This window comes from Natator depressus, chromosome 3 (genome assembly GCF_965152275.1).
Source record: "Natator depressus isolate rNatDep1 chromosome 3, rNatDep2.hap1, whole genome shotgun sequence".
NCBI lineage: Eukaryota > Metazoa > Chordata > Testudines > Cheloniidae > Natator > Natator depressus.
Genome location: NC_134236.1, coordinates 202374814 through 202395984, shown reverse-complemented (window position 1 = coordinate 202395984; position 21171 = coordinate 202374814). Strand labels below are relative to the sequence as shown.

Here is a 21171-nt window from a genome sequence, read left to right as displayed (position 1 = left end):
ACAAGGGAAAACCCCTAAGCAAATATAAAGAGGATCTTTGTATTTCCATGTCATGCCTTGCTCTGAATGTCTTTTTAATTAGCATAATTGATAACAGTACTTTCAATCTGACAATAAAATAAAACAGAAATTAGTTTGATATTTGATAATGTGCTTTAAGGCCACCTTCCTATCTTCTTTCCTTTCACAGTTTGGGGTGTTAGTCAGAGCCCTGCTGCTTCTGGATATTAAGGTAACAGAGTAGTGTAGAGTGGGTTTTTTTCCCCTGCACTTGTGACTGGAGAGAAAGTAGCAAACTTTTTTCTCTGATTGTCACCACAGGAGTGGATTGGTGCACAATGTGGGCCTGATCCTGCAAACACTTATGCACGTGAGCAGCTTTATGTATGTGAGCACTTGTGCATTAGGGTGAATACTCCTGTGTGGGGCTGCCATTTCAGAGTACTTCAGCTACTGCAGAATGCAGCTCTCTACTTGTCTTGTGAAGCTTCTCTCGTGTAACACATTATGTGCCTGCGCTATGATCTGCTCTGGCTTCCATTTTTGTCTCCCGGTGCAACTCAAGGCTTGCATTAGACTTATAATGCCTTAAATGGTGTAGATCATCTGGTCTCCCTTAGCAGAGTCCCATGAGGAGGGAGGTAGTCTCTGAGTTGCCTCCTATCCAGTGTAAGTGGGTGAGGGAGGCTGGTTAGGCAATTTCAGTGAGGGATCCCATGACTGTGGAGTTCATGTGCCCTCTTGGTATTACACAATGCTGGGTGTTTGTGCTCCTAGGGTTTTGACGTGGGAATGGATCAAGGTGGGCAGAGGCAACTCAGGAGGTGGAAGTGATTAGTTCTAGGGGGTTGGATGGGTGTGCAAGAGATTTTTAAAATTGATATTGACATTGGATTATGCTGTAAATTCTATGTACTATCTGATCCTATCTATATTCTTATAATGCCATCACCACTGTAGTATCTGGCCTCTAAGTTTTGTTTGTGTGTTCATATTGCACATGGGGTGTAGTTTATCAATGAAATAATGTATATATTCACCTGAGGTAGGTTCTATTCATTGTTTAAGTGTGTGGATGTGCACAGGGGCAGCAAATGGAGCATTTGTGTAGCAAAGGGGGCTCTCTCCACCTGTGTGTTGCTAAGGGGTGTGGCATGGTCTCTTGCCAGCCCTGAATAATGGGGACCTGAAGACTGGGTAATAGAATCCTTAATTAACATGAATCCTGTGGCCAAGAATTTCTGTGGAGAGGTAGTAGCCAGTCCACGGAGAGGTTACATTACAGTCCTGGGGCATACCCATGGGCTGTAGGACTGAATTCCAACCCTCTGAGCCCATGAAGATATCCACGCAAAGCTCAATCATTTTAGCTTTGTGCCTGGCTAAGGTAGGAGGGAATTTCACTCTAAATATATAACACCTGCCTACATCAATTCTGCACAAAGCACCCGTGTACCTACTCATGCATAAAAAGTCTACACCAACTGCTAGCAGACCTACCTGAATGAAAACATTGCACCAAATACCTTTGTATATACATGCGTATCACAATGCTGCACCAAGTACCTGTGAATTTTCTTGAGTATAGCAACACTGCACTAAATATCAGTGTTCCCACACATATATAATAATCCACACTTCAAAACTGCATACCTGTCTTTGTATTTAACATGTGTCATCATCTGTGAACTTAACTGTAAATATCCACAGGGGAAAACTATACTCGCTTTTTAAAAACATCAGCTGAGAGTAAAGAGGCAGAGACAGAAAAGAAGGGTGTTTTTGAAGAGAAAGGAGAGATATAAGAAATATGGGGTTAGGAAGAAGTATATGGTGCAAGAAATTGGGGGGAGAGGGAATAGGGCCTAATCCTGCCTATTGACCTGCACAGGTGTGCCCCTTTGCCCACTTTCAGCCTCACTGACATCAGAAAATAATTGAAACAGTCGGTGCCTGCATCCCCTGCAGACATGTTTTAGACACACAAAACATAAATACATTTCCCTGGAAGGCTGGGGATTTATTTCTGGAGCAATAGCAGGGTCTATGAAGGCACAGAGTTCCCCCTATGCAGTTGTCCATGCGGGTTTGGGGTCTTAGAAAACAAAGAAATGCAAGGAAAATAAATGGAGTAAAGATGGGGAGGAAGAAAGAGCCATGAGAAGGAAGAGTTCAGCAAGCATCATAGTGAGTTAAAAATGTGTTTTCTAGAAACTTTACATGATGCTAGAGAATTAGACTTCCAGCATGCCCGTGAAATAATTTTTTTTTGTCTTTATGTCTGAAGATTTTGTTTTGAAATGCACTAATCTTCTACATGCAGGACACTGCTCCAGGTTTTCCAAAATATTCTGGGAGCGAACAGGATCCGTGCAGTCAGTGCTTTACTTATAAACGATGTCTCCCTGCTAGTCGGAACTAAATGTTCACACAAGGTTTGTGTGCGTCAGTCTCCTGGATGTAAGATGCTGGCAAGGACAGCATTTGCAGGTCCCATGCTTTTGATTTTAGGATTTGTATTTTCTGTAGACCGGGATTTTTTTAAAAAGTTTCTTTTCGTTTAACTCCCCCCTTCCTGTTCTCATTGAGGGACAGGTGTTGTTTAACTCTGCCTCTTTTGATCGGTTTCTCCGGGTTCTGCACTCTCAGAACCAAAAAGAAAAGGAGTACTTGTGGCACCTTAGAGACTAACCAATTTATTTGAGCATAAGCTTTTCGTGAGCTACAGCTCACTTCTTTTCTTTTTGCGAGTACAGACTAACACGGCTGTTACTCTGAAACTCTCAGAACCGTTTCCTTTTACCCACAACAAAAATGGTTTCCAGCCATCGGCTGGGGACACATTTATCAGTAGCCAGCAGGAGCCCCCCCGCCGCCGCCCCAACTACTTCCTGTTTGGCTGTCATGCCCTCCAGGAAGGTGGCTCATGCACTTCCAGTTCGGGAGCTGCAGGTCCCAAGTGTTTCCTGCTTCAGCTGTGTGAGTATCGCAAGGGCGAGCGAATGAGGGTCTGCTCCCTGTCCCCTTGCAGGCTGTCTCCATGGGATGGTGTCTGAGGATGACCGCCTGCTTGAACCGTGTCAGCTGGGGTGGGGGGGTCGTAGGGGGGTGCTGCACAGGAGTGCCAGTGGATTTGGGGTGCGGGGCTTGTGTGAAGGTTTGGGAAGCAAGGTGGGGGAGGTAATATATTTTATTGGACCGACTTCTGTTGGTGAGAGAGACAAGCTTGTGAGCTTACAAAGACGGAGCTCTTTTCAGGCCTGGGAAAGGGACTCCATCCTGGCCTCCCAGCTCGATGCAAGGTGGAGCAGGTCGGTATTGTAAGGGGCCATGCAAAGGAGAGTGGCCCCTGAACACCTCCCCGCTCGGCTTTGCCCTGTCTGGGGGGGCAAGGAGTTGGGGTATCTGAGGGTGTGAGTGAGTGATCAGCGGCTGCAGCACGGTGTTAGCTGGAGGCTGGGGGACGTCCGTGTATGGTTGGGGAGGGGGCTGGCAGAGCGGCACTGGGGCACGCAGAAGGAACGGGTGGCTAAAGGGGGAGGGTTTCCCCTGCCCTTGGGGAGCATGTGGGAGCGACTGGCAGTTCGTGGGGTCTGGCTGCTGTTCACCTGCTCTCTGACAACCCATCAGCCCTGCTGCCCCCAGACTGTCTTCTTACTGCGGCTGGGAGGCGGACAGACGTCTCCAAGTAGTGCCAGGGGCCCCGATCCTGCGAGCCTGTCTGCATGCATAGACCAGTGCGAGCGCAGGGTCCCTGCTACCCGCTTTCAGGATTGGGGCCGTGGCAACTTATCCCAGGCATAACCATGCTCTCAAGTGTCCCTAGAGCCTCTGTTTGCCAGAAGCTGGGAAGGGGGCCACAGGATGGATCATTTGATGATTACCTGTTCTGTTCATTCCCTCTGGGGCACCTGGCATTGGCCACTGTCGGAAGACAGGATACTGGGCTAGATGAACCTTTGGTCTGACCCAGTAAGGCCGTTCTTATCCCTCTTCTACCCTGGCTGTGCTGGGCAGCCAGGCTTTGTAAATAACCGTGTGGGGCTGGCCCCACAGTGGAGCACTACAGGGCTTTGTACCATCAGTGGGTGCGGCGCATCCCTGCTCAGAACCAACGGTTTGATCTGAAGGCCTTTTTGCTCACTTTTGGTGTCCCTTGTTGCCTTTCCCCAGGAGCTCTTCTCTGGTTTGCTTTTATTGAAAGCAGACGAGCCCTTAAACTGAAAATTTACATTAAAAAACAAAGCTGGGGAAACCATCTGTTAAAATACGGCCGCTGCTTTCACACGCAGCGCTGGAGGACTGATAAATAACGGAGCTGGGCCAAACATTTCAACCTTTTTTTTCCCCCACCAAAAAACAGACCCATAAATTTTAGTGAAAAATGTTTTTGTTTTACTGGCTCTAATAAATACTAAGCACAGAGACTGATCCCATCACAATATTCACAAGGGGTTCCCTTCCAGCTCACCTACCACTGGACTAGCCGTAAATTATGTTAATGCTTAAAGGGGTGAATGGTCTTTAATTTGGCTTGATTGTTTCAGTGTTACAAGAAGACAGCCCTCGTGGGGAGCAGGGAGACACTCTGAATCAGAGTGTGCGTGAGTGTAGGAAGGGCTGGGGTAGTGGAGGGGAATGTAAGCACTTCAGGGACAGTCAGACCTCTGAGGATGGGAGTGTCAAACTCACCTGAGATAGCGGGCCTGATCTGCTGCTTGTGCAGACCACACTCAGCAAAAGTTATTAAAATAGAAATAGCCAAAGATAAACCATGTTGGTAATGACCTACATTTATTTTACGCTTCTCCAGAGCCTCTTAAACGCTTCCAAGTGGTTCAGCACCTGTACACAAGGTTTTGCTGGATTGCTGCACCAGAGTCTGGATTGTGGACTAACTCCCCCATGTGGACCCTGCTGGCGCATGCTAAATGTTCCTTAGTGTGTGTTGATGTCATCCTGCTTTTAGCAGGACTTCATCAGTGTACGCTAGCAGGGTCTACGCAGGGGTGTTAGAGAACAACACACTGGTGTGCTCTACAAATCACACCCTGGTAGTGTGGACTCAGGGGTTGTGAAGACAAACCTGAATATTCTTGGGAAGTCCACAGTCTGGATCAAACTGTTCAGCAGGCTAGATCCAGCCCAGGGGTGTTACATTTGACCCCCCTGATTAGAGGTTGAGAACAGATTCTCTGTTCTGATAACAGCAGTGCATCTCCATTGGGATCAGGGGAATTATACAAGGTAAAGTAGAATGACTAAATGGGGAAACAGACTCTGGAAGGCCAATGAGTTTTAAATCAATCTATACCAGCTGCTTGTGGACTTTGCACTGTGTAAAAACATTGCACCAAATACATTTGAATAGAAGTGTATGTTACAATGCTGTACCACATGCCTGTGAATATTGCTTTTTAGGGCAGGGACTGCCTTTTTGTTCTGTATTTACATTGCCTTGTGTAGCAGGGTCCTGGTCCCCGGCTAAGACTCATAGGCCCTGCAATAATATAAATAATAATATACTGAGATATAACAACACCGCATCTCATATCCCTGTTCCTACACATATATGATAATCCACACTTAAAAGATAGGAATACAGATTTTTAACTCTTGTCATTATTGGCATACTTATCTTAATATCCCACACAATACAGTTTTTTAAAATCAGCTGAGAGTAGTTCACCTTGTGTCTCTCATGGTTTCATTTTGGATGGCTCACCCTCATCACCAAGCTCCTAATCTCTTCCTAACTCTCTCCTCTATCTCTGTTCTGCTTCTAACTATCCTCTATCATGGCTTCTAACTCCACCAGACCTATAACCTGGGGGCCATCTTCCACTCCTCCTCCTCCTCTCCCACCCAGGTTGTCTCCAAATCCTGGAGCTTTTCCCTCCATAACATTTCAAACACCTCTTCACCGGGGTGAAATCACTCATCTCTAATCATCCTACTTCACTGCTCCACTCTCCCACTCATCAGATCTTTTTGATATCAACTTCAACCCCCTCCAGTCCAACTTGAACGCCTCAGCCCTGGTTCTGCATCACACAGCCCCTGCATGCTCCTTTCACTCAGTTTATTTTAGCATTTCCCCCTGTCTATACCTGCTTTATCGCCTAACACAAACATATCTGTGCCTTCTGCCATGGTGCCCTTTATGTCTGGATTGCCCTTCCCAAGTCACCTCCCTCTCATTCAGATCCCTCCTCAAAGTCCAGACGGGTCCATGACATACTGACTCATCTTATTATTGTCGCCCTTGTCTTTCCTTTCCTCTCCTCTTGTTTGTGATACGTTGGCTTTAGATTTATACAGTCATTGGGGCTGGTGTGATGGCCTACATTTTCATAGTGACTTGTTATTTTAGGTGTCCAACCTGAGATACCTTAAAGGAGCTTGATTGTGAGAGAAGAGATCCTCAGCAAACAGGTTCCTTTAAGGGGTCTCCAGTTGGACACCTAAAACCATCAGCTCCCTTTGAAAATCTTGGCCTATGTTTTGTGAGGTGGCTAGTCCAGTTTTTGGTTTGTTTACTAATCATTATTTTTCTATCATACACTGAGAACTTGTTCTAACCAGTCCATCATTGCCAGGTTGTGCTTGGGTTCAAAAAGTCTGATCTCCAACTTGGTCTGTCTTCCAGGTAAAAATAGGAATAATGATATTTGGGGTTAATATAGCACCTTGGTTCATAGGACCTGGAGTGTGTTACTAAGGCGGGCGTGCATTATCATCATCTTTTTACAGATGGGGAAAACGAGCTTCAGCGGCACGAAGGTCGCACTTTTCAGTACTGTGTTCGCATGTTTCAGTCTTTGTCCTGACTCGAAACATCTTGGCCTTGATTTTTCAGAAGTTCTGAGCACCCAGATCTCCAACTGAAGTCCATGGGAGCTGCAGAGGCTCAGGACTAAGTTGTCTCAAATTGAGAAGCTGCCAGGAAGTGGCCAATCCTTGAAAATATGGTTGTCAGTGACTTGCCTAAAATCACACAGTGAGTTTATTGGCTGAGTGAAAAATAGAACCCAGGTCTCCTGAGCCTGGTGCCAGCTCCGAACGCTAGATCATATCCTCTTCCTAGAATATACTTCCTGGAAAGCCTTGGTACTGCACGGATAGGTGCTATAATACTCTGCTGGTTTCAGAATGCCAGCCACAGAGCATAGTGGGTAGCTGTGCCAGGGAAACAGCCATTCATTCATATGTGGGCATAGGCTAAGCAAGGAGTCTGTTTGAATTTTAGTTCCCTGCTTCAAAGTTTTTGAATAAATGAGAGCTCACGTGGCATTGACCTACCAATACTTCAAGTATGGAGGGTGTTAACTTCTCAGTGAGGCCAGCATCACTGTAAAAAGATTGAAGGAAATTATTTCATAACTATGCTATGTTTATTTCCCAAGGAAGATCCACTCCTGTGTCAGTCTTGACAAACAGTGGGGAATGTGTTGACTTCCAAGTGACACACACTTTTTGAAGGTCATACCATTTTGGCAGTATGATCAGCTGATGTAAGGAATCTAATTGACCTGTTTTTCATTCCAGAAGGTTGCAGCTGACAGACTTCCTAGAAGGGAAAGCTGCGTGACAGCTGATCACAAACACTGGCAACCTATTTACTTCTGGACACTGCCCAAAGGATTGCTCAATCGTCAGTGATCCATTCATAGGTACAGTGCATATGAAATGATGTGTCCCCCTCTTGCGCATCTGAGAACTCACAGGTTCAGTCACACCATCACTTTTCCTCTGACATCAGCCTCTCCACTAAAGGCCTTGGAGTAAGTTAACCGGAGACTGGCTGTATGGCTTCTAGAAATCCATTATGGCATTATAAGTATGTGGCCAATCGCCACCTAGCTTGTGTGTTTTTCCCCTTTACCATCCCCTCCTCCCCCTCTTTTTGCTATGTTTTGAAGAGCATAAGCGCCTGCATTCTTTTATGTACAGCAACTTGACTGTTGGAAGCTCTACTTGTAACTAATATGACTAGGGTGGAGGATAGCTGAAGTGTGGTGTACGGCACATGGTGCAGAAATGGAATTTTGGCCAGGGATTCCTCGGCATAGTTCCAATGTTTTGACATGTAGTGTTGGAGTATTAATGTCCATGCCGAGCAGAGAGGATGTTAGTTTTTTTTCAGACGCCCTCATGTCTACCCTCCTGGTGAGCTGGAATGTCTTCAGTTTATCTACATAAGGAGAATGAAGGGATGAGCTGACCCAGCTGCTGCTAGAGGCCTCAATCGGAAAAAGGACTCCAAGGATGTCCTTACTTTTAACTACATGAGCAGTCTAACTTGGGTCATATGCTCAGTGTTTAGCACATGCCTCAGTATTTTCCTGGACTCCATGTGTTTCCAGGGAGTCCAGGTTTGTCAGACTTGATGCTTAGACTTCCAAGTTATCCCCTCTGCCCAAGAACAGCAAAATCTATTTCTTTCATGCCGCCTTCCTCTTCTTAGACCCACTCTCCCTTAGTTTAATCAATGACTAAATGCTGAAACCAAAATTCTGTTGTGTGATGATAAAGAGCATGACCAGATGAGCTCTTCAGAGTTTGCTTTCCTTTGGGTTTTCATGCTACAAAACAGCATTTGGATCTCAGTAACAGTTGTGTCTCCACTGCAGTGGGGCCATGGAGGGAGATGAAACAGCATCGAGCCACCCCTCAGAGGACAGCAGCATACTGGACCTTCCGTCTGCATATGACATAACAGACAGCTTCCTGCCAGAGCACGGCACTGGGACCAGTGAGGAGCCTTGTAGTTCTGTGGATACTTTTGCCTCATCAGCATGCTTAGGTAAAGACTAAACTAACAATGAATGTAAATATTCCTGTTCTCTCTCTCACACTCCCTCACTCCCTCCCTTTGGACATAGAGACATGTCAGGTCAATATTTATTGCTTCAGGCAGAGTGTTGTTTGAATGAACAGCAAACAGCGTGCTGAAGTTCGATGCATGTTCATCTGCCTTCATGCAAAGTGTGGCTTATTGGAACTGCAATCTGGTTCTGTGCTTCCAAGTAAATACAAAGTGTGCTGTGGATTGCTGATACCTGTGAGAGCCGTCAAGAGGGTTGCTGCTTTTTGGTGTCACTGTGCTCATCGAGGAGGGAGTTGCCTGAGGCCAACTGACAGAAACAATCCTAACGTTCTCCTAGGCATCAGGGAAAACATTGCTTTGTACAATTACAACCAGTAAGGAAACATCTGCTCTGCAAATCCTTCTACCTACCTTTCTCCCATCTACAGTCTGTGTCCTCATTAAACCAGTGCAGGACAAGTGTTCTGTTTATAAAAGGTTATAGAAACAGGCAACTGAATGGCTGGTTGTGCTGCATTCCTTGTGGATTAGTAATAAGCTTGCTATAGGATCAGATTATGGTCCGCAACTGGGAGACAATGGTTAACTTTCTTGCCTTGTTTTGTTTCTTAGAGGGGGGGATTTCTGCAGAAATGGTCAAGAAACTAAGCTTTGGGCCAGTTCCCACTTTCTGAGCTGCACTGTTGTATTTATCCACAAGGGAGCTGAACTGAGGTTGCATGAACAACTTTAATTCTGGTATTTTCTAATTTTTCAGCATGTGACTTTACAATCTGAGAGTTTATTTAATGTAGCTATTATGGATGTGATATGTATACAGGTGTTGTTCTGCTTGTACTTTCTGAGAGCGACTCTGGCCAGTTTCCACTACCTTCGTGTGTTTTTACGGATGAATTATTCTACCGTGGTCAGAGTGCCTTTTGAGAGGGTGCATTAAAATACAATATTAATATAGTTTATCGTAGGTGTCACTAGGTGGCCCTGTTACACAGTCTTCCAAGTTCTTTTTCTTAACATGGGAGAAGAAATGTCAGTCATGAGAAGACAGGCTATGTGGTGGTGTTGGTTTTGGTTATACAAGATCATGGGATTGGAGCTATGTGAGCAGCAGGAGAATTTGCTCTCTGCCTGGGGCTCTGATTACCTTCAGCTCTTGAAGCAGAGTTGCTCCTTGAAAATCAGCTATTGGTGCTGGCCTGAGATTCTTGGAAAGAGGGATTGTCCTGCGTGTTGTGTGACTGTCTCTATTACAGGTCTGGGGCATATGTGTGAACAAAATAAGTTACATTTAGAATTAGGCCTGGTTGGAAAATTTTCTGTCAAAGCTGTTTTTCAGTGGGAAATTGGGTTTTGGCCTAAATTAAATTTTCTACAAAAAGTGTTTGCTTTCCACAGAAAATTTAGACTTTTTCATAAAAAACCCCAAATATCCAAAAAGTTTTGATTTTTGGCTGAAAATTTTTATTTTGAAATATAGCCGCTGTGCCTTAATGGGAGTTGGTTGTACTTTTTGGGTGTGTAATGTCCCATTCCCCTCTATGTGCCAGGCTCCCCAGGGGACTAATGTCTCATGATGCACTGTGGAATATCAACAAGAAGGGAGAATGTGGTGCATCATGGGAGGTGTAGTCCAGCTAGGGAGCCCAGCCCATAGAGAAAAATGGTGTTATGAGGTACCTGAATTACAACTCCCCTGAGGCACCGTGGCAGCATTTCTAAATCAAAATTTTTGGTTTTCTCTTTATTATTTGGCTGAGAATTTTTGGTTGTCAGTTCTCTAGCTGAAAAGTTGGAATTTTCCACAGGGGAAAAAACCCAACAAACCCATTTTTGACCAGCACAGAATATCCCCAGATTTGCCTCACTGATTTCTCCACCACTATGAAGTCAATTGCCAGCCCCTGTCAGTTGCCATGGTGCGGCGGAGGGGGAGCACTGATGTTAGAACAGGATGCTGGTGTCAGAAGAATGGGCAGTAATAGGTTACATCATGTGATCCAGCATGACGTTATTGATTCATGTGATCCAGGTTCTCCCCTCTCCCCTTCCCTTCCCCCCCCCCAACTTAAAAGTTTGTGAGGGGAAGTTTGTGATGGGGGAATCACTTTACATGTGAACTAAGTGGGGCTACTATGTTGTTTGCTACTTTTAAATATTTCCAGGTAAAATAATTCTGTTGTGTCCTGCTTTTGATCTAAGACCCACTAGCATAGTATTCCTTTGTGCGTGGCTTTTGCTGCTGCTGTCATCATCAGCAGGAGTGACTGCATAGACAGTGCATTGGACGTGGGGCAAAGCTGGAAATGGTTGTATTTAGCCTTCGCTCCTTTCTGGAATGTTAAATCCAAACTGCATTGAACCCACCACTTTCATCACCTATTCAGTCCTGATACACCGAGGGTTAAGAAGGTTTGTGTCAGTTACATTAAATAGTCTGGATTAAAATAAAACGAGGTGAGGTTGGGAAGTCATTTGCAAAGGGGTTTGCAAATATTTTTTAAAAAGAAAAAAATTATTTCTTCTGTTTGTAGGCAAAGCTAGCAAAATTTCTGTTCACTTTGGAGATTTAAATAGTTAAAAGGAAGGGTTTAACTCCTCTTCCTCGTGTCCGCTGACACAAGATACTTATTTGCTTAAGGGCTGAGCAAACCATCAGGGATGGTAACATCAGTACCCCTACTGGTCACTCACTATATTGCACGTACAGAGGCTAAGCACCCAATGAGCCTAGCTTAGCTGTGGTGGTTACTAGCTTATGAGGCCTGGGCAGTTTCTTTCAGTTTCTCGTATGACAGTTCCAGGATTGTGTCTCAAGTAAAATAGCATTCATCTGTGATAGGGATTCCAGCCATTGCTGTGTTTTGTCTGTCAAGAGTAGGAGCACTGGAGGAGGCTACGTGACCTAGTCATTATAGTAGATTTGGCCAATCGATATTCCTGTTCTAATTTGAGCCTTGATTAATTTCAGATCTTGGTAATGGTAAAGTGTCCGCTTGTGAGTCATAGTGTCAGGATGTAGTTCCTTGTTGCTAGTGAAAATATGCCAAATGAATGTTTCTCTCTGCTTTGGTAGAGAAATTCGTCTGACAGTGTGATAGGCTGGGGTTTGTTTGTTTTAGACTGTGTGTCACAGGTTTTCTGTAAAGGTGTATCCACAAGTGCAGGGATTTGTAGGCAATCCCTGTGATGGGTGTGTTTATTGTGAGCTGTTTGCTCAGATCCTGTTCTTCTCCAGCAAGGGTTGGTGCTATTTGAGTTAATTGTGTTGGTGATTAATGTTGGGGTGTAGGAGGAACGTGTGATTACTCTGCAGTCCCGAGACTGGTTTGCGGCGCATGGAGTTTATAGCTAATCAGCCAGCCATGACACGTGAAAAACAAAGACAAACTGCTCAAACATGAAACTTCATATTGTGTTTTACACCAGTAGAGGTCAGATCCTGCATTTTTGTTCATGTACAACACCCACTGACTTCAGTGGGCACTTTGGGTTTCGCAGAGAATGAAAGATCAGGCCCCAAATTCTTCTTCTTCTTTTATTCACATTACAATTGCACCTAGAAGCCCTGACTAGAGCCAAACTGTGATGGACGCTGACTACACATAATAAGACAGCCCTGGCCCAAAGAACTTGCAGTCTAAACAAATACTTATTTGAGTGTAGTTTTCTATACAACTGTGTCTATATAAAACAATGCTGCTCCAAATATCTGAGTGCCTGCTTGTATGGAACAACATCGTTTTACATGCACGTTCGCCTAAGTACATGTATAAAATCATGAGCGTCTTTTATTTTAAACGGAGACGTCTGCTTTCTAATCTAGGTTGTTTAAGCTTACATAAGTCCTTTATAAGTCAGCAAAAAAAACCAACCCACAGCAGCAAGTCAACTGACTTGGGCTCTATAGGTTTGCACTACAACAGGGCTAAACATAGCAGTATAGCTGTTCCCACTCAGCCTGGAGCCCAGGCTCTGAGACCAACCCCCCTCGCTGGGTTTCATAGTCTGGGGTCCAGTCCAAGCAGGAATGTCTAAACTGCTGTTTTCAGCCCTGAATTGGGGTTTGTGTTTTGTTTTTTTTGCAATGTAGTCATACCATCAATCATCTTGGCTGCAGAAAACATAACTGCAGTGAAAACCAAACCCTACATCACAGGGGAACTTTGTTAGAGAATTAAATCATACCAATGCATCTTGGAGTTACAGTCCTAGCTCTTGTTTCCTCCTCTCATGAAATAGTGAAAAGTGTTCCATGTCTCTTATTATTATTCATTTGTATTGCAAAGGCATCTAGGGGCTCCAGTCATGGACCATGACCCCAGTGTGTTAGGTGCTGTACAAACACAGAACAAAAGGATGGTCCCTGCCCCAGTGATCTTACAGTCTAAGTCTGAGACGAGACAACAGATGGACACAGACAGAGAAATGGGGGAGCAGAAGGAAACAGTGAGAGCATATGGGTTAGCATGATCAGTGGTGGCAGCATGCAGCTTGTAAAATTTAAGTTATGAGCAGTGATTTGCTCTAACCTGTACTATAAAGCATTTTGACTTGGGGACCGGCTCCTATGGTTTAGGCGTGGGAATGATAGGTAATTCTTCGAACTCTGTTTTAAATGCCATTTGTAGTTTGACAAAGACAGTGGTCTCGCTTGCTCCAATGTTAATTTTTCAGCACACAAAAGTACAGCCAGCAGGAGTCACTGTCACTGTCTCTCAGAACATAGCAACCTTCTTAGTGGAGATGTAGATGGAGGCAAAGTAATATTTTTCTGGCATTCCTCCTGTACTGGATTGATATTGACCAGAAGGCATGTCATTCAGCCTTCAGGCATCCCACATAAATATTTATGTGTCCTTAGTGTAACTTAGGAACAATTAAAAGTGTGGATAACAGGAAGGATATATCATTTTGTTGGAAGGGAAATGTTGCATCATAGTAGTTGGGTAACTCCGTTAGACCGTTGAATCAGCAAAACCGTGCTTGCAGTCACATGGAAATGCTGATAAAGACCAAATGTACGCACGAATGAGTGATTTATGATTCATTAGTGAGTGAGCACTCTCCTGCTGTAACAAAGATACAGCATAACCAGCAGTAAACTGAATTTTGTAATGAAGTTAAAGGGACATTGGTAGGTCAAAAAGAACATATTTAAAAACACACACATGCACAGAGTCAAAATTTCCTTGTTTATACAGCAATGAACCTTAGAATATTAAAGCTGATGAAGATTGTACTTTGCATCTTTTTTGCTTTTTTTTTTAATGTTTCTACTCGGCTCAGAAAATAAAACTAAATGACTGTGTTTATAACATTTCTAATCTGCATTACTCACATCCTAGCACAACACTGCAGGGTTTAGGATACTGGCTCTGTTGGGGACTGTTTTAAATCCAGGCAAATTGTTTTATTATTTCAAGTTTTCAAAAAGGTCTTAAAATATTTAAATTCGTATTTTGATTTTGCTGAGGTTTTTTTCAGCGAAACCTATATTCTCTTCCTTTATTTGCTGCTGTTGTCTGCATTATGGTAGCATCCAACGTGTGTTAGGTGCTGTCCAGACACAGAGGAAGACATGGATCTTGCCCTTAAGAGCCGAGCAGTCTTAAATAAAGAGTGTGAGGAAGGGGATACAGCATCCAAGCCAAGGATCATGGGGAAAGTTGGCTCATCTCTAAGGCTAAGATTTTGTCATGGCTATTTTTAGTAAAAGTCAGGGATAGGTCACGGGCAGTAAAGAAAAATTCACGGAAGCCCGTGACCTGTCCCTAACTTCTACTAAAAATATCTATGATAAAATGGGAAGGGACCAGGCAGCCGCAGGGTGGCTGGGAGCTCTGGGGCCCCCACTACCCTCCTTGGGGGCTCAGAGCTCCAGAGTCCCCCTGCCCCCAGCGGCAGAGAGGAGCTGCAGGGTCCCTCTGCCCCCTTCTTAGCGGCAGGGAGATGTGTGAATCTCCCTGCCACCACCACAGTGGGGAGCTGCAGGGCTCCCTCCGCTCCCTGCAGTGGCCAGCAACTGCAGGGGTTCCCCTGCTCCCCCGCGACAGTGGGGAGCAGCAGCAGGGGTCCCCCTGCTGCAGTGGGGAGTGGCAGGGGTCAACCAGCCCCGCAGCAGCGGCAGGAAGCTGCCGGGGTCAACCAGCCCCGTGGTGGTGGCGGGAGCTGCCAGTGTCCCCCTATCCCACAGTGGCAGCTGAGGCGCTGCGGGGTACCCCTCCTGCCTGCAGTGGCTGGGAGCTGCTGGGTACCCTGCTACCCATGGCGGCCGAGAGCTTGGGGGCCCGCTGTCTCAGGCGACAGGGGTACCTTGCAGTTCCCTGCTGCGGAAGGCGGCAGGACCCTGCTACTCCCAGCCACCAGGGCTGAAGTCACGGAGGTCTCTGGAAGTCACGGATTCCGTGACTTCCATGACCTCGGTGACAAAACTGTAGCCTTACTCATCTCTAATTCATTCTGTGGAGGGGTTATGAAAATTGTTAAAAGTGATGACTGGGGTGGGGTGGGTAGGTGGGAAAAAGGTGGAAAGGAAAGGAGATCTTGTAGGGAAGAGATGATGTGAGAGGAACAAAGGAGTAGGAGAGGACAGAGGAGGGAATTAGGAAGGTGAGGAAGAAGGGGGATGTTGGTGATGCGACCGGAGCAGAGGTCAGAGTCCAAAAGAGTCTAAGGGCTGGATCATCATCTGGTTTACGTTTGGCTTCAAAGGAGCAGTGTAGTTGGAAACCTGCTGAGGCTCTGGCCCCATGCACAGATGCACCCTGTGATGTAAGGAAGCTGAGAATCTGAAAGCTGTTCCTGGGAACAGGACCCTTCACAGGCTACCCCAGAAGCTTCCCTCCCTGCCCACCCAGGGTATGTCTACACAGCCTGCAGCGGTGAGTCTCCAAGACCAGGTCCACAGACTCGGGTTCATGGGACTCGGCTACCACGCTAAAAATAGCTGTGTAGACAGCACTCTTCAGTTACCTGCCTCTCCCCACTCTCTTATGCACTGGTTATGATTTTTTTTTAATTAGTATCTGAAATGAGACATGTCTGTATCAATGCATATTTATTCTGACTAGTCCTTAACTGTTCTATGTTTACTGCTCTCTTTGCCTTTTAAGAGCCTCTTCCATCTTTTCCGGTAGAGCTACGTCATGTATGGGACGAGAAGAAATGGTTTTACATGCTGTAGTTTTTCCCTGTACTTGGGTTATGCACGCGTGCTGTTGTGGAATGTTGAAAATTAAAGGAACAGGGCGAACTTTTAATATTGTCAAGCCATTTGGGTTAGCGCTAGCACTTGAGAGGCCACTCAGAAGTTCATGGCAGTATAAAATTCAATGTATTCATTCTTTATCCTGTTCATTAAAGAAAAACCCAGCTTGGTTACCTAACGACCAGGAGAAATGAACTTCTAGGACATATTTTAACTCGCTGCATTCATTGAGGAGGAAGTGTAATGCCAAAGACCACAGGCTTTATAGAAAAGCTCCTTAGAAGCATCTGTACATACCCTGTAGGTCCAAAACAGGTTTTCTCCAGTCATGTTATCCACGCAGAGCCAAATTTTAGCTAAAATAGGAGGCCCACTTGCACGCATGATTACCACAGTTCCATGCAGAGCTTGGATGTGCAAATGGGAACTTAGATGCCCAAATGCCCATGCATATGTACAATCATTGTTACTGTGTGCAAAGGTAGATGCGCACTTGTGCATGCAAAAATTAATAAACAAAAAATAATAATAATCAGAATATCTGCCTGCCACATACGTTCTGATATTTGGCTTGATTGGGAGGGATTTATATACGTACGCTTTGTATTCTTTATTTTCATAAGAGAACCCCTAAGAGTGCCACTGAAATAACCCAGTATCGGATGTTCGCGTTTAGAATACTAGGTTAAGGAATGGTAGTTTGATTTCTGCTGCCCTCTAGTGATCAATATTACTGACTTCTGATACATTAGAAATGTATCAAATGGAGGTACAATTAAACTTCAGGTAGTGGAGGAAAATTAGCATCTATACATTTCTGCCAGAAGGCCTAGATCCTAAGCTGTTGCAAATCAGTAGAGCTCAACTGATTTCAGTGGAGCTACATCAGTTTACTCCAGATGAAGATCCTGATCTGGAAATGTTGTCAAAGGAGACTTGATTGTTCACTGCTTAGCTTATAGTGTGTAGTTTTTTACGTACTGTTGTTCCTGTCAAATGCTGGTGAAGTATTTTTGTGGTTTTTGGAATAGAGTTTCTTAGCCTGTGTTTACATTACAGCTGTGTCAGGGGATCCAGTGAGAACGACAATGCTTTAGAACCGTGGGTTCAACCTGTGGCCCGTGGACCCCTGGGGTTCTGCAGACTATCCCTAAGATTTCCAAAGGAGTCCCCACCTTCATTCAAAAATTCGTAGGGGTCCCCAAATGAAAAAAGGTTGAAAACCACTGCTGTAGAGCTGGGTTATGTTGTTTGAGCATAGACATGAGTGTACCTACGCCTGAACTGGGCCAAGACTTTTAATACGAAGAATGTCTGGTGATTAGCGCTGTTGTAAGGTCCTTCATGACTGGGATTTGCTGGGTTGTTTTTTTTTCTTTTCCCCTGTCTGAAAAATTCTGGGTTTTGAAAAAGCCATGATTTTGGGTGTCACTGTTTTTTGTTTTTGTTCTCCCTCTCCAGTAGGCAGATGTGGGATAATCTGCCGCCCACATTAGGTCTCAGCCTGATCTCTGGTAGCATGAGAGTCAAAATTCCTTCCAGAATTTTTAGAATTAATTAGATCTCTGGCTATTCCTTACATCGGTGTTCGTTTGATCCCTTGCTGAGGTGGTGGTTTTAGTCGTTTTCTAGGAAAAAGAAAATATTCACACAGCTGGGGTTTGGTTTTTTTTTGTTTTTAAGATGAGAGGGTTGATTTTTCAGGTTGCAGGCTTGATGTGAAATTGTGCTTCCAATTAATCATTATTATTTTTATTCCCAGTGCACTCACTTGATCCTCGACCAAAACACCCCTCAAGTACAATTAAAAAAAAAAAATCTCCCTCTTCAAAGCTAGTTGGCGTGGTTCTGAAATATTTCAAATTTTAATGCTGCACATATACACCTTGGTACAATGGGCCAGATCCTCAGATGGAGTAAATTAGCATTGCTATGAGATTAATGAGGCCACATGGGTTCACAGCAGTGGAAGCTCTGGCCAGTTGTGTTTTGTAGTGTCTGTTAACAAAGTGGTGAAATTGCATGAAATATTAAATGAAGTAGCAAAGCTAAATTATGGCTTATAGAAAATTAATACAAGTAGATTAAGCCATGTGACGTAGAAAACCTGAGATCGCTAGATGAGCGGCTGCGGGTCCCTGTAGCCGTCTGTAATTAATTTTTCAAGAATGTGTTCTACAGAACATTCAACTAAAAATAAACCCAGAGAAAGAGAAGCAGATATCTTATTCTGTATGCATTCTAAGGAAGAAAAGTAACCATGGATTGTTTTTAAAAATGAGAACGAGATTTAGAAAGAGCATGTTCCAAAGATTTTTCCTTGACTATACTTACTCTTGACATTGGATCAGGTCCATGGAGCCCAATCCAGTAAGGCTGCTGAACACCCACCGTTCCCATTTAATTTCACTGGAGGTTGTGGGTGCTCAGCTCCTCCCAGGACTGGGCTCTTACTACACACTGCATTCAAACCACCTGTGTTCCCACTCCAGGAAAATGAATCTGTTTCCAAGTACTAAACACAGACTTTGTATTCTAATGGCACAAGAAGACTGTGGCTAGATATATCTGCATAATTAATTCCTTGCACACTCCGAACTCCCACTGAAGACAGGAAGAGTTTTGGATACAACAGGACTGGGATCAGCACCTTGGCCTCCTGCAGAATGCGTCATTTGGCCTTTCATGGCTCTGATTTTCAAATGCATATTTTTCGGCCCAATGGTCTGCTCCAGTCAGGCCAGACTGTCACCTGCATTCTGCTCCCGCGCATGGGAGTAAATGGGTATAAGAATCCCCTTTGTTCCTTGGCACGGATTGCCTGCATTGTGGGTAGCAATGAGGGAAGGGAAAGTAGAGCAGCCTCCACAGGGCATCAACTCTTCTTTCCACACACGGGTGAGAAGTGGGGGGAGCCTTTGCTCTGCCATCCTGTCGCAGCAGCCAGTGCAGTTGTGCTGCTGTGCTAAGGGAGGTAATCCATGCCAGCCGCATAGCTGGCTCAGACTATTCCCCTCCCATCCCGGAGTAAGGGGGAGCCAGGAACCAGACTGTTACTCTGAGTCACAATAGTCATGTTATTCCCAATGATGATATCGTAGCCAATACACCGAAAGCTCTTGATTTTGCATTCATCGTTTCCTTTGGCTGTGAAAAGAGGTGTGGCAGAGAATTCGTACTCTAGAAGAACATGTTTTGTGTGTGTTTATAGTTAGATTGTAGCACTGAGGATATAAAAACCGAGTCATTGCAGTTCCCGGTGCAAACTGTGCAATGTTGGAATTTCCATGGAACAGAAATTGTGGCTCCTGACCAGCTCCAACCTTAGCCCAGCTGCTGAACAATCGAAAGGTGAAATCTTCCTGTGCTCTGCCTCAGAGCCCAAGGGCAAGGCTCACAGCCTGGTGTGAAGATGAACTTGCAGTAACCTTCCACCCCTGTAACTTAGCTTTGTATCTTTCCATCCTCTGTGCATGCCCCTGGCAATGGTTTTGGAAGGTGCCATGTTTTTCACTGAGCTACAGCAGGGACTAATGACGTTTATGGACCTGCAGTTGTGCTGTGCTACAGGAATTGTGCTGAACCTCCAACAGGAGGAAGATGTCTGCCGGCCGTTTTCACAGAGAGACCTTCTGTCTCTTCCTCCTGTTTCTCTGCCCTACAAAAAAGCATTACGGGATGGTCGGGTTCAGAAAGATGGTGTCCCAGTGGGGACAGATGCTTCAGTGGTTTCCTGGGCCTGATTCTTCACTCAGTGACACTGATGTTATGCTGGTGCTGCTCCACTGATTTCAATTGTGCTACGACAGAATGGGTGACCCAGAATGGAGAATTGGGCCACGTACGTCTTTGATGGTGTGTCTGTCACAAGCATCCCCTTCCTGAGGATACTTTTTGGGGGCTGCTAAACGGATGGTCGGTGATTTAAAAGAAGGTTGACTGACCCCTAGCAGCACATCATGCTAATGTAGATTGATCTCCCTGTGTGGGCCACTAGCTTGATTTCCCTTCTCCTAAAGTGAAAGGGGGCTGGGTGAGGAGAGCCCAATAGAAAGGAGACTCTTGAGGTGGAGCGTGGGCCATTGGCTAGCTAGTAGAGTGTCTCTTTCCCTCCCCATGCTTTGTGCAGTTAGTCCCTGCCACAGAGAGCTTACAGTCTCTGTTTGGCTGAACAGCATCAAGCAGAATGGGATCTCTGAGTGCTACTGTAATACAAATATCAGCACCTTGCACTTCTCTCTGATGAACTCTTTGGCCAACTTCTTAAAGCACTTTGTTGGCTCTTTATCAAGCCCTCCGTGGCCAGGGGAAAGCTGCTGGGATGTGGGGTTGGGAACAGGAGTAGTAAATACTCTAACATAACTCTCATGGTCTAGGCTAGTACAATGTAATGTTCACACTAGTTATTAAGGACGTGACAAGGCCCTGGTTCAGATTCTGGTTGTATCTAGAATCAATGAATAGCGGGTCATGCACTGTCAATTCAAAACTCTGCAACACATGGGCAGCTGAAAAGGTGGGGACAGCATGAAATAAATGGAATTTATCACCAGAATAAATAACACGAGGCAAAGGTTCTGTATTGGATGTAATATTCATTTCAAAAATGAATTCAGTAAAACAGGACTTTAAAATTTAAATGAAGGTGACACAATTTCCAATATGTCCTAGAAACCAGGGGCCTTATTGCATCATTTAGGTCTCACTTATCATAAGAGCATATTTTGGGCCTCCATTGCTAAGGGATTTTTAGCAAAAGTTTTTGGTTTCACTGTATCATATCCTCACCAGGTTGCATGGTGACTTTTCTCTACTGGCTCCAAAGAATTTTCATTGGGTAGACTGGTAAGTCTAGTCTTTTATTCTAGATAACGGTTTTTGGACTAATTTTGCTTATCAATCCACACACGCTTCTGTTTCTGGGAGCTTCACTGATAAACATTCCACACTCGTAATTTGCAACTAGTGAGCCAAATCCTCAGTTAGCGTGAGTCAGCATAGCTCCATTGATTAATAGGTTCTTGTACACTTAATTGATTTCAATGGAGCAATGCAGGTTTACACCAGTTGTAATTCATACACCATGGACTATGAAGGAGCTTGATCTTCTTTCTGATTTCGATGCCAAAATTGG

At 44.8% G+C, this 21171-nt stretch overlaps 1 protein-coding gene across 3 annotated transcripts in view; it reads left to right on the top strand.

The window, feature by feature from the left end:
* The window catches only part of SHLD1 (shieldin complex subunit 1), a 98401-nt gene that overhangs the window by 27865 nt on the left and 49365 nt on the right, over positions 1–21171 (top strand). Inside the window, exons 1-3 of one of the 3 annotated variants that reach the window (XM_074949692.1) lie at positions 2914–2979; positions 7549–7673; positions 8634–8806. In XM_074949692.1, coding sequence (XP_074805793.1) covers positions 8641–8806 — 166 coding nt within the window. In that variant the 5' untranslated portion in view covers positions 2914–2979; positions 7549–7673; positions 8634–8640. Of the gene's footprint in view, positions 1–2913; positions 2980–6442; positions 7001–7548; positions 7674–8633; positions 8807–21171 lie in introns of those variants that run through there. The other 2 variants (XM_074949693.1, XM_074949694.1) reach the window with 2 other exon arrangements.